General features: G+C 32.0%; 1 protein-coding gene across 22 annotated transcripts in view; it reads left to right on the top strand.

Annotated features, from left to right (window-relative positions):
- Positions 1-13,225, top strand: part of ROBO2 (roundabout guidance receptor 2) — a 1,652,913-nt gene that overhangs the window by 1,586,465 nt on the left and 53,223 nt on the right. For all 22 annotated transcript variants that reach the window (XM_088794275.1, XM_074333465.2, XM_088794272.1 and 19 more), the window contains one exon: positions 7,261-7,443. In XM_088794275.1, coding sequence (XP_088650401.1) covers positions 7,261-7,443 — 183 coding nt within the window. The remainder of the gene's footprint in view (positions 1-7,260; positions 7,444-13,225) is intronic.

Below are 13,225 nucleotides of genomic sequence, written 5' to 3'. Positions count from 1 at the left end.
TTTTAGCTTTTATGCTTAGGTTTATAATTCATCTTCAAGTAATTGCATATGGTTTGAAGGTTGAGGCATATTTATTTCCAAATGTATATAAAATTTTGCAGACATCATTTATTGATATATCCTTTCCCTAGTTAATCACATAATTATGGATCCATTCCTGGATTCCCTATGTTGTTCCATTTGTTTATATGTCTGTCTATATGCCAAACCACAGTCTTGATTACTGTAGCTTATAGAAAGTCGTGAAATCAGGTTAATGTGAATACTCCATCATTTTCTTCTCCAAATTGTTTTGGCTATTCCAGATATGCTTTTTCATATACTTTTCAAATGAGCTTGTCAGATTCTACAAAATTATGGCGGAATTATTGGTTGAAACCACAGTGACTCTATATATCAAATTGGAGAGATTAAACACTTTAATAGTGAGTCTTTCCAGCAACATGATGTACCGCTGCATTATTTATCTTTATTTTCTCTCAACAGTATTTTGTAGTTTTTAGTGTGTGGTATTACACATGTTGTGTTAAACGTTTTTCTAGACATTTGATTTTTTTACGCTAAGTGGATTTATAAAATTTTATTTTCCAACTATTCTGTGTTATATATAAATTTAATTTTACATATTGCTCTCTTACCTTACTAACTTCACTTTTTTATTTTAATAGTTGTGAAATACTTTTTTTGAGTGTATTTGAATAATTATCTGTTTTCTTTCTCCTCATTTGTGTTAATACGGTAAATTCTATTGAATGGTTTCAAAGGTTAATAAACTTTGGATTCCTGGAATAAATCCTGTTTGGTCAGGATAAATTACGCATTTTACAGATATTACTGGATCTGACTTGCTAACATTTGTTAAAGAATTTTGTATCTATGTTTATGAGGGATACTGATTGGTAATTTTCTTTGCTTTTGGGAAATCAGGGTGGCTAGCTTAATAAAATGCTTTTGGAAGTATTCCTTCTCTTCTATATTATGTAAGATTTTTTTCAGGCTTTGTATTATTTCTTCCTTAAATACATTCTAGAATTCAGTGGTGATATATGTGCCTAGAGTTTTCTTTACTTTGATGAATTTACAGTTATTTAGAATTTTTCTTCTCTGTTGTTTGTGGTAAATGGATTTTTAGTTTTTGCTCACCAGTGAGTTTGTTTCACCTATCTAAGTTGTTGAATTTATTACCAAATACCTATTTGCAGTATCTCCTTTTTTGTAATCTTCTTAATTGTAATGTTTGCAGGATGTATAATAATGCTACCTCTTTTGTTCTTATATACTGGAGATTTATGTTTTCTCTTTTTATCTCTCTTTTCCTTTTTCATTGTCCCTACCCTCTCCCTCTCCCTTCTCTTTTCAGTTTTAACCAGTCTTGACAAGGAGTTACCAATTATATTAATGTTTTCAAAGTAAAAATTTCTGGCTTTGTTAGTTTTATTTGTTTTGTAATTAACCGATTTCTGCTATGTTTTATTCTATTTACTTTTATGTTGCTTCTTAAGATAGAAACATATCACTGATTTGAACTATTCTTCTTTCTATTATGAATACTTAAAGTGATAAACTTTCTTCTAAGCACTTCTTCAGCTGAATCATACAACTTTCGATCTTTTATTCTATTTAATAACTTTTATTTAGTGACTTTTTAACATAACTTTTGATGTGCTATGTTTTCATTTATCATAGAGTTGAAAATACTTTCCACTTCCACTAAGGATTTCTGTTTGTTTGTTTTTTTCAGAGCTTATTTATATTTAGAAGTATATTGTTAAATTTCCTAATGTTTTGGGATATTCCAGATAGCTTTTTGTTACTGATTTCTGCCCATGAAGAAATAACAAGTATGCAATCTCACCATAAATAAGTAGAAAACTTGGCAAAATATGTGAAACTAAAGAACAGGATGGTGAGAAAAGGAATTTTATATAATACACTTTTCAGTTCTAGAATTTCAATTTGTTATCTTTCACATTTTCCATTTCCCTTTGAAATTTTCCATGTGTTCATTTATTATGACTATTAATTTAAGTTCATGAACATATTGTAATAGCTACTTTAAAGTTCTTTCCTCCTAATTTCAACATCTGTGTCATCTAATAGTATATTTCTATTGATTGTTTTTCATCTTGACCTTGGGTCATCTTTTCCTAATATTTTATTATTATTTTGCCAGTTTTTCATACCTAGTAATTTTTTACTGTATACGGGACATTGAACATGACGTACTATAAATTTTTGTGAACTTCTAAAGAGTGTTGATTCTGTTCTAGAGGCAGTTACATTGCTGGCTGAACATCTTGACCTTGTACTGGCTTATTTTTTACATTTTGTTAGTATGAAGCTGTTTATCTTTTGACCTCATTCTTAGGGCAAATCCTCAGTTTGATCTTTAATTCTAAGGCATGGCCCTCTTGAGGTTTCAGTGAAATCCCTAATGTGTTTATCTGGTGCCTCTAACTTGATGAAATTAAAATTTCAAACACAATCTTCTCTGCAGTGGACATCACCTGAAAAAGTCTGCTTAGTCTTTTTAGTCTTCCAGGTTTTGGTTTTCACCAGATGCTTGGAATCTTCTTTCTGCATGCATCGTTTAGAGTTCACCCTAGGATTGGGGTGGAGGGGTGGGGTGGGGGAGATTTTTATACAAATGTGGGAATGTCACTCCCCTGCAGCCTCCTCTTTCTCATGGTTTCTTTTTTAACTTTTAGTTACTCTGACAACTCTGAGTTCTATCCTCTGACACATCATATCAACAAGGTTGAGTTTTTCAGCTTGGGTTCTAGCTGCCTAAAGATCCTGAAGGGACAAAAGCGTCCTCCTAATGCAGATTTTCCCTGGTGCGGTTCTCTTCTTTCAAGACGCAAAATCTTCAGCTCTCCCTACTTTTATTTGCTTGCCAATGTCTTTAACTTTTAAATATATTCTCCTTGAAATTTACATATTTTAAAAGCACTTGTTTAGAAATTGGTACAAGTGAATGTGCCATTCCCATGGTTTTCTGCTTATTTTCTGAAGTGACGCACACAGCATACTGCCAATTTCTGGAAAATTGTTTCTTATTACAAAGTACTTATCATATATGGAGAGATTTAATATTCAGTCATAATTGTAATTTTTTTTCAGATTCTTCAAGTTTTTTTTCTTGTATATATTAAAAGCATTAAAGAGAAAAATTTATAGCATTAACTTTCCTCTAAATTGCCTTCCCTTTCTTAATTAGTCATACAGACTGAATTAATTTCTTAACCTGAGGGAAACCTACAATCTAGCCCTTCTGAGATTTTTCTAAAATAAATTGGAATAAGAAAGAAATACAAGTAAATCCAAAAGGATTTAACTGACATTTATAGTATTTAGATGTAAGCCATTAATTTTTAACTTAAAAAACTATATATGACACGTATTTAAAAGGTATAGTTTTCTATGAAATCTTCTAGATAAGTAAACAAAGCTTTGTTTTACAATCTCTCTAGTGCATATATGAAATAGATTGACTGAATATATTTTTTAACTCAAAGATAAGTAAGATTGCCAAATATCTACATTTTCCTTTTTTATACTCTTTAATAATAAATATAACTCTCAAACATGGGAAAGTTCTGTTGTTGCTGTTGTTGTTTTGTAGTTATTACCTATTTGCTTCACCATGCTTTAGGGATTTATTGCACTGAGAGGCAAGTAAATAATTGCAAGAATTATTTACCAAGCTCATGTCATGACAGTTAAAAACTGAAGAATTATATAGTAACTTAAAATAATAAATTTAATTTAGATTATTTTAAATCAAATGGAAAATTTGTCTTAACTCTTGTGTTACTTTAAAAAAAGGTTAGGTCTTCAAACAAACAAGTACCTTTTAACTTGTAGTTTAGTGTGTCATACAACTGTTTTCAAATATTTCTATGAAATACAAAATAATTTACTAAATGATTAGGAGATTTCATCTCTTATTCATACAGTTAAAACATGCACTATCCAGGTTGTCATCATAGAAAATGGAATCACTTGAAATAAACACACATGCGCGCGCTCGCATACACAAGTGCAATTCAACCAGGAAAAAGCTATTTGTCCTGAGAGATTTATTTCCATTTAATATCTACTATTGTACTGAAGAAGCCCTTAATTGTTTCTTTAATTACCCCTGCATATCTACCTTAACATCTTGTCTGATAACCTTATCTACACAACTGTTTTTCCTTAGTTGAAAAGTGATTTAGTGACGGCTAATCTCCTTTTCTATTTCAATTTATGCTTTCCCTATTGTCTATTCAATGCTGGAAGCAGCACTTGAAGTGATTCAAGCTCTACCTCATTTCCCCTTTGCTTTAATTAAATCATGTATTGGCATTTGATGTAATTTATCGCTAATAATTTTAGATTTGTCTTCTGCCAGACCATGTACTGTTTCATCTATTCCTTCTCAGTTTAGGTTTCATTCCAGAAAGTTCCCTTAAGGGACCATTAATTAAAATATTGTATAAACATAACCTTACTTAGGCTTAAAAGTAATATTCTTTTTTTGTCTGTAGCTTCCACTTATAAGATGAGTTTTACATCAAAGAGTCTGTAGTTCTATCTTGTTGCACTTACAGACACACAAATGCAAACTAATACATTTACGTATATAGGCATCAAACAGTATGCCATATAATAAATTTAGATTGACTTAAAACTTTTAGTAACATTACTTAATAATATAGCTATTGTTTGTTAAATCATTTGGCTATTTCACGCTTACCATATATAGTTGATAATAATATGTGGAACAGCTGCAAACTTTCACAGTAATAGGTACAATTGAATCTGATGTGTCTAATTAATTTTTCGTCCAACAAATTAGTTTTGTTCTTCATTACTCTCCAATGGGAGGAAGACATTATAGTTCATTATATATTTTGTCTGCAAGAACAATGGAGCATTACAGGTCACACACATTCTTTGTCTATGCTCTAATTAGTCCAACTGACGACACTGTTTCAAAAATTCCAGCAGCATAAGAAATAGTAATACACCTAGGGTAACATGAATATTGCACTATATTACATGTAATATTTTATGGACCTTTTACACAAATGAAGGACAAAGTTTCTTTCCTTTTTGTTTTATATGGTGTTTTTGTTTGTTTGTTTGTTTTTTTAGTAACTACTATATTTCCCCGAAAGTAAGATCTAACCGGAAAATAAGCCCTAACATGATTTTTCAGGATGACATCCCCTGAACATAAGCCCTAATGCGTCTTTTGGGGCAAAAATTAGTATAAGATCTGGTCTTACTTTCAGGGAAACACGGTAGTGGTAGCTAGGAAAATCATTAGATATGTGTATGTCACATACTGAAAACATGAGCTCATTTTAAATACATTTTTGACTACGTTTATTGTTATAATAATTAAGGACAGATAGATTGGAGAAATGAACCACATTTACTACATAAGTGAATCTGGTTTTTAAACCTGGAATTTAACACAAAAAGCACTTCAGAAATGGAATATAAGTATATATAAGAAAATGCTAACAACTATGAGAAACAAGCCTGCATTCTGATTGGCTTAACAAAATTAAAAATTCTTATTTATAGCTCAGTCTCATATGGGTTAGAATAATGAAGGATGAGGTTTCTAGTAGTTACAGTTTTTCAGGGAACTTCAATCCTTCCAATCAACGGCTCTGCCATCTCTTAGGGGGTCAACATCCGTCCAATTTTGTCACAGTGGAGTATGGGTCAGGTCTGGAGGTTGTAAGCGTTACTTGTGCCTATGTATCAGTGGTCCATACTCAGTCACTTTATTGCACTCAACTATAAGGAGTCTGGGAAATGTAGGCTAATTTTCTGCCCTGGAAAAAAAGAGAAAGTGTTGTAAACAACACACTTGTAGTTTGCAGAACTCTCACATCTAAACAATTTACACCTTACATCCCTGAAGTTACCTGAGTGGCTCTCAAAGTAACCCTTAGCCTTAAATTGGCCATAATTTTGAGTCACAAACTACCGTGTTACTATTTACCTCTTCACATACATCATCTCTTAAAATCCTCCTAAATATGTGAAATAGACAGTACTGCTGCCAGCTAACAGAAACAGGTACTCAAAAAGATTAAGTGCCCCACGTAAGCTTACTGCTTACTTAGTTAGGAAATGGCAGAGATGGGTGTTCAAACATGGAACTTTGAAATCTCTGCTCTTTCTAATATTTTTCAGTGCCATGACAATGAAAATCATACATTCTTTTGATGAGATATGCTGAAGTGTTCCATTTATATTTTGATTACAATTTATTTTTAGTCTTTGATCATTCACTAATGAGGTATGATTTTGATATCAGAAATCTTACTTCTCAGTGTCTAAATTCCTTAGTCTGTTAAATAAACACCTAAATCTTTGCTCTTCAGTGGCATTATGATTCCATGAGTTTTAAGCCTATTTAAAGATTTTCTTAATTATCTCTCAATGGTCTAAATTATCAAAAACATGATTACTTCTAGAATAATCTTAGTCCAGGTCTAAATGCATGTTTTAACTATGTAGACTTTAGAATTACTTTTAAAATTATCTTTTGAATTAAACTTTTAAGTGGATTTTCAAATTAGTTTCAAATACTTTAAGGGAACATGAGTTTTATATTTTCATGACATTTTAATTATAGATACTAACATTTATGAAAGGATGTTTACATAAGTTTGTTGTTTTATACAGCAGTTTTAATACATTCCAGAAAATTAATGGATGTTTGATGAAAATAAGTTCCTTGGTACAATAATATTAAGTTACATATTTTTAAATCATGAACATTTTAATTTCGAAAGAGGAAAGACAATTTGTAAATACCCTGGGCTGCATGTTGCAGGGTATTTTGTGTGTTGTTTTGTTTTGTTTTGGTTTTGTTTGTTTGTTTTAATTTTAACAAGATTGTATCAAAACCCACTTTATCTAACTGAAGAAAAGTTGCTGTTATCTCAACTCCTAGCATTTATGTTAGTACTCATTTGTAAGGCAATAAATCATGAAGCAGTTTGAATCTGTCCATTGTGAACTGAAACATAAAGGAGCAATGTTCTTAATCACATTTCAAACTCATAATTTGATTCTTCTTCTTAAACTCATAAAATATGCTCATCAATAATTGTGACAGACTCAGGAGAAAACAAATATTACCTGCTTTCAAAGGAATTTTCTAATTTTCTGTGCCTTTCCTGCACCATGCATGTATTGCTGTGTTTATTTTTATAATGTTTACTAAAACTATCGTTTCTTCTATAGGAGGACGTAATGAAGTTGTCATTACTGAAAACAATAACAGTATAACTGAGCAAATCACTGATGTTGTGAAGCAACCAGCCTTTATAGCTGGTATTGGTGGTGCCTGCTGGGTAATTTTGATGGGTTTTAGCATTTGGCTGTATTGGCGAAGAAAGAAGAGAAAGGGACTCAGTAATTATGCAGGTAAGAGACTAAGCTAAAAAAAATATCTTTAGGAAAGCCATGAGATGAAAGAAGGAATGGAATGGAATGGAATGGAATGGCAAGTGAGCAAATGAGTGAATGTTTTGGGCTTGCTTTAAACATCTGTTCTGTAAAATGCAATTATAAATGACATGTTTTAATGCATTTCTCTTCACCATATCACATTATGACCATAAGGCAATGTTTTTCTTGTATCTTCAATGAAGCATAACAAGAGTGCATACTGATAAATGCTTAATCGTTTTTCTCAACTAATTCTTCAAAACACAGGAACACACACACACACACACACACACACACACACACAGACTTTGCATGCTATGAAACCATTGTTTGTGAAGTAGATTTAGACAAGAGTATTACTAAAATGCTCAAGAAAAAAAAGGAAATATTTGAAATATAGCATTTAGTATTTGAAGATTCTGATTACAATAAGAAACGTTCCAGATGTAAAATAAAAACAAGCAAAAAAAAAAAAAAATCTCACCAGAATTAATAAAACTGATGATGCATGAATTAAGGATTTACTAGTTCCTTAAATAGTATGTCTACATATTTCAAGGTGACCAATCAGCATTTTAGATAGAAGAAAAAGAAGCAGAAGAAAAAGAAGACCCTAGATGTTCAAACTATTTGTGAAAAATGTTTTCTTCTTAAAATCAAAAACAGAAATTCAAAGATGTCAAAAAGTGTGGCCTTTAAAATATTTCCAAGGGAGGAAGGGAGGGAGGAAGAGAGAGGGGGCAAGAGAGAGGAATTATCAAGTCAGTGATTGAAAGAATGAACTCAATACTGAAGCTGTGTTCCGTAACAATTTTAATCGCAAGTCATTTTAAGTGTTTTCTCTAACAACAATCATAAAAAGAAATTGTCTCACAGTATTTCACACTTTCTAGAATGTATAAGGCAACCATTTTAATTTAACATCGTCTTACAAATACTTCAGAATTTTTTGAGACACTTGATTCAATCTTCTGTAACCTTGGTAAGAAACATAAATATCTTAACTGATTTTGACAGAGGTTTTACCGTTTAATAAGCTTATAAGCTTCTGTAGTTTGTAGGCTTCTAAGCTGCTGAGAGTGTCAAAAGAGTGCAAAATGGAAGGGTCGCACCCATTGGTTGTCTGGCTTGTTATTTGACAGCATTTAAATATGCTCATTTGATTATAGCATAGTGGCTCATGTCCATATCTTATGGAAATAAAGGTTAAATTCCCAGGACTAGAGAAAGTAGTATAGTGAATCCCCTGAAAAGAGGCTTCCATGCATTATGATCTGCTATCCTTCTGTCATTCTCAATTTTCACTGGTTGTTGATGCATTTTTCCTTATGCTTTTTCATCCGAGTACTGCAGCAGCACACTCGTGAGAGACTCTTCCAAGAAAAGCATGCAGGGCACTGTGGTACCTGCTGAGTGTCAGAGTCTTGAACGTTTATGATACCTTAATGTACCTTCTTGATTTGCAGTCTAGTCCTCTTCCTTCATTCCTTGAAGGTGTTGTACATTGGCCCATCTGCTTAATCAACCCATATAAATACACTCAGATAAACCAGATAAAACATAGGGAAGAACTGATTTAATTCAAGGACTATTTTATGTTCATTCCTTTGCTTGACTTTCATGAAAACAATAAAACAATGACTGTACTATTCACTGTGAAGTTCTAAGATATATGCATTTGGACTGTTGCATGATTACTCTCCATACTTCTTCATTCACTCCTTATAAATAACATCACTTTCATAATTACTAGATTTGTGCTTTTAGTGAAATTATGTCAGACAGACTTCGTGTCCAACAGGTCTTTTTAAAACTTAACACATTTCATTTGAAATTTTGTTGGTCTTTGAGCTTGACAAGAACAGTACATTTCCTATTATCGTTTCTCAGAGTGATGGATATCCATCTGCTTATAGAAGAACCGCTAACTCAGAAGGTGCTATGCCCTTCAAACATTTTGGAATAAGGCCAAAAGAGAGCAGCTTTTCAAAACCTTTATACTTAATTGATAGATGGCTGACTCTCAGAATGGATTCACCTTCAACTACTAGTAATTTGCCTTCCAGCAACTGCTGTTGCATTCTTTTAGGTGAGAAGCAAATGAAAATTGAAACCACAGGTACCTAGCTTTGCATATCTGACTTGGTGATATTTTCTATACATTTTCCTCCATAAATATCCTGTATTCCACCAGTTAAAATTTGTATATTCTTGTCCTCATACAATTTAGATAATATGGAGAATTTAATATAAATGATTAATGGATTATTTATCTTAAGTTTAAATTTCTGATATTTCATGCATGAGTTAATGATCCATTTTAAGAGCACAGAGATTTCATACATGGCTATTTTTCTCTAAAGTGTGTTATAAAAATTATAGAGAATATACTCTATTTGTATTGGTTCTGTTTATGTTTTGATTGTCATAAAAAATTTCTCTGAGAATCATAAATTTCACAAGTAGGAAAACCATGTGATTTTACTAACAAGATGAAAGTCCTAATATTTCCACTTTCTCGCTACATGGTAATGTCTTTCTAGTGTCAAAATTTTATTGTTGATTCATGATAGCAAAATAACTTTTTCCAGATAAACAAAAAGTCTACTTTGGGATAAGTATTTAAATTAACTTATAACACAAGACACTTCATTTATTTCAAGCCCCAAGAGTGATGTTGGATTGTACTTAAATATCTGATGCAAGTTACATATATTAAGAGACATGCGTTTTAATAAAGCTAGACCTACCCTGAATAGAATTGTAAAGCAGATACAATTTGGTTTCAGCATTCCCTTTCTTCCTCATTTCAACTCTTTCTCTCTCTCTCTCTCTCTCTCTCTCTCTCTCGCTCTCGCTCTCGCTCTCGCTCTCGCTCTCGCTCTCGCTCTCTCGCTCTCTCTTTATTATTAGTTTCAGGTGTACAAAACAATGTAATAGGTAGACATTTATACCCCTCACAAAGTGATAACCCTTCTCCCCCAATCTGCTACCTCTCTGACACCGTATATAGCTGTTACAGTTCCACTGACTCTATTCCCTATGCTGTACTCCACATCCTGTGACTATGTATGTGTGTGTATATATATATATATATATATATATATATATATATATATATATATATATATATATATATATAATTATAGTTGACATTCATTATTATTCAGCTTCAGCTTCAGGTGTACCCTGCAGTGGTCAGGCACCTACACTGTCCATGAAGTGGTCTCTCTAGTAAGACAAGTGTCCATCTGACACCCTACAAAATCTTTGCAACATTATTGATTGTATTCCCCAAACTCTGTTTTGTATTCCATGGCAATTTTGTGGTTACCAATTGTGCTTTCTAATCCCCTCACCTTCTTCCTCACCTCCACCCCCCTCCCATCTAGCAACACTCAGTTTTTTCTCTATATCCCTGAGACTGATTCTGGTTAGTTTGTTCATTTCTGCCATAAAGAATATTAAAGTCTTACCATTTGCAATGATATGGATGGACCTAGAGAACATTCTGTTAAGTGAAGTAAGTCAGGTGGAGAAAGACAAATACCATATGATCTCACTTTTATGTGGAATGTAAAGAATAGAATAAATGAAGAAACTAACCAAGTTTCTTTTTAACCACTAGAGGTAGAACAAGGAAGATTTTAACTAATGGGAAGATACAAAAATACCTTGCAGGTTAGAAATTCTAACTCTCATCACGATGCTTTTCACTCACCCTAGGTAAATAAAAACTTAAAACTCACTGATTTTTATTGTGGTGAGTCTTTGACTCTCCGTCATGTGAAAACTCATATTTGAATACTTAGAAGGAAGGGGAGAAAAACTGTTACTCTGTATTAATATTTTTCTTACAGAGATTTAACATATTTATCATAGAGCAGTAGTGGGTTAACACTTTAGATGGTAAAAGCAACTATCAAAAATAAAATGCAAACTTATACACTTAAATGATCTGAAAGGAGAATTGGGTTGACCATATTTTGCTTCTGAACATATCAGAAATTAGAAATTTCCCTAGGACAACATTACACTTTCACTTCCTATTAATTTTATCCCTGTTTATCCTTCATTTAAATTCTTCACACACAAACGTGCACCACAGGTCTGCATGTGGCACAAAAAGGGTCAGCTAGAACAGCAAAGGTATCTTCATTTCTCATATTCTACATGAAATCATTTTATGTATTCCTAGAGCAACCTGCAGTGTTGTTTTTTTTTTAATCTTAATCTTCATTGAGCATTAATAGTCTACTTGTCATTGCATGTAACATCCCGCAGTGCTAGAAAAATTCAACACCTAAGTTGTTAAAGGGTGAAATAAACTTGTAAAGAGATTTGGGCAGAAAATATTAAGTGATTTTTTTCGAATCTAGAGAAGATGCTTGATCATATGTTTAAGTGTTTGTGAATAGAAAAATGAACAACATAAACTTGAATACAAGACATGTAGCTTCAATGAATATTCTATATAGCAACATATAAAATGTGTGTAAAATATATTATTTATATTAATATAAAGTATAAATATTATAAATATAAATATATATTCAAACATATTGTATATATTATATATATTCATATTTCAATCCACGTGAACACTGCATGACTCTTTTCAAATTGATGTTCACTTTTCTATTCACAATTTTTAAAGCGTCAACTTCTTAATGAAAGTAAGTATATTTTTACTTTTAAGTGGGTGAGTTTCATTTTATGACTGTTATTACTTCTGAGGATAAGAGATTTTATGAAACTCAATAAATATAAACAATTTAATGAGTGAGCAAATTATGAAATGCTAAACACTTCAAGCATAGCTTTTAAAACTGTTGGTGAAATATAAATTCTTTCACAAAACTATCCAAGGACAGCTAAGAGATTTGATGGAATTTTTATACTCTGATTATCTGGGCTGAGTTAATGCTTATTAAAAGAGGATTAATCTACATTCACATTTGAGAAATAGCTTATCAAAAAAGGGAATGAGGCTTGACTGGCAACATTAAAGTTTCCATTTGGAGTACAAAAATGTGGCCTACTGGAGATAGGCGCTCTGAAAGCTTCCTTACCTCAAAATGTCAATTTATTACATATTATGTTTTCCATCCCCTGCACTTCTAGCAGGCATGTGATTAGGATTAATCCTGTCAGATAATAGTAGTGGTACTTTATGTATGATATAAACTTGCAAAATCTTTTTACCATATATCCTTTTTACATATTGCAATAAATTCAAGATACTTAACTAAGTTCTAAAACATTTAAGATTGTGGTGTCTGTAGAACTTTCTGGAAGCCTTAGCATTATTCAGTTAGTTTCAGCTGAAAACTTCTATATATGGCTCCCTGAAAGTTTTAATGTTAGATACTAATACTTATTTCAAATTAATCTCAGAGAAGTACAAAATTACTGCAATGTGAATATCGAAATCATAACTAGAGCAAGGTTGTCCAACCACCTATACTCTCCCACCATCTTTGCTTTTAGCTTCAAGGTAGTTCAACATCTCTTTGAAATGACAGCTACCACAAAACAGCTTTCAATTCGCTGTGGTATTCATTTTTATGTTTCTCTCGCTCTGCACAAAAAATGCTGATCAAAACAACAAATAGGACTTCCATTTTAGGAGTTTTAATTGTTCATCCTTATTTCTAGTATGCTTTTAATCTCATGGTCGAATAGAACTCAGTTACTTTTCCTTTGTATTTGAAATGGAACAAATCTAAAAGTTTTGGAGCGTAAAAAGGAAACTTTA

The sequence above is a fragment of the Rhinolophus sinicus genome, chromosome 17 (assembly GCF_057876585.1).
Source record: "Rhinolophus sinicus isolate RSI-liver-muscle chromosome 17, RSI-T2T, whole genome shotgun sequence".
Classification (NCBI taxonomy): domain Eukaryota; kingdom Metazoa; phylum Chordata; class Mammalia; order Chiroptera; family Rhinolophidae; genus Rhinolophus; species Rhinolophus sinicus.
This window is presented reverse-complemented; position numbering and strand designations above follow the sequence as displayed.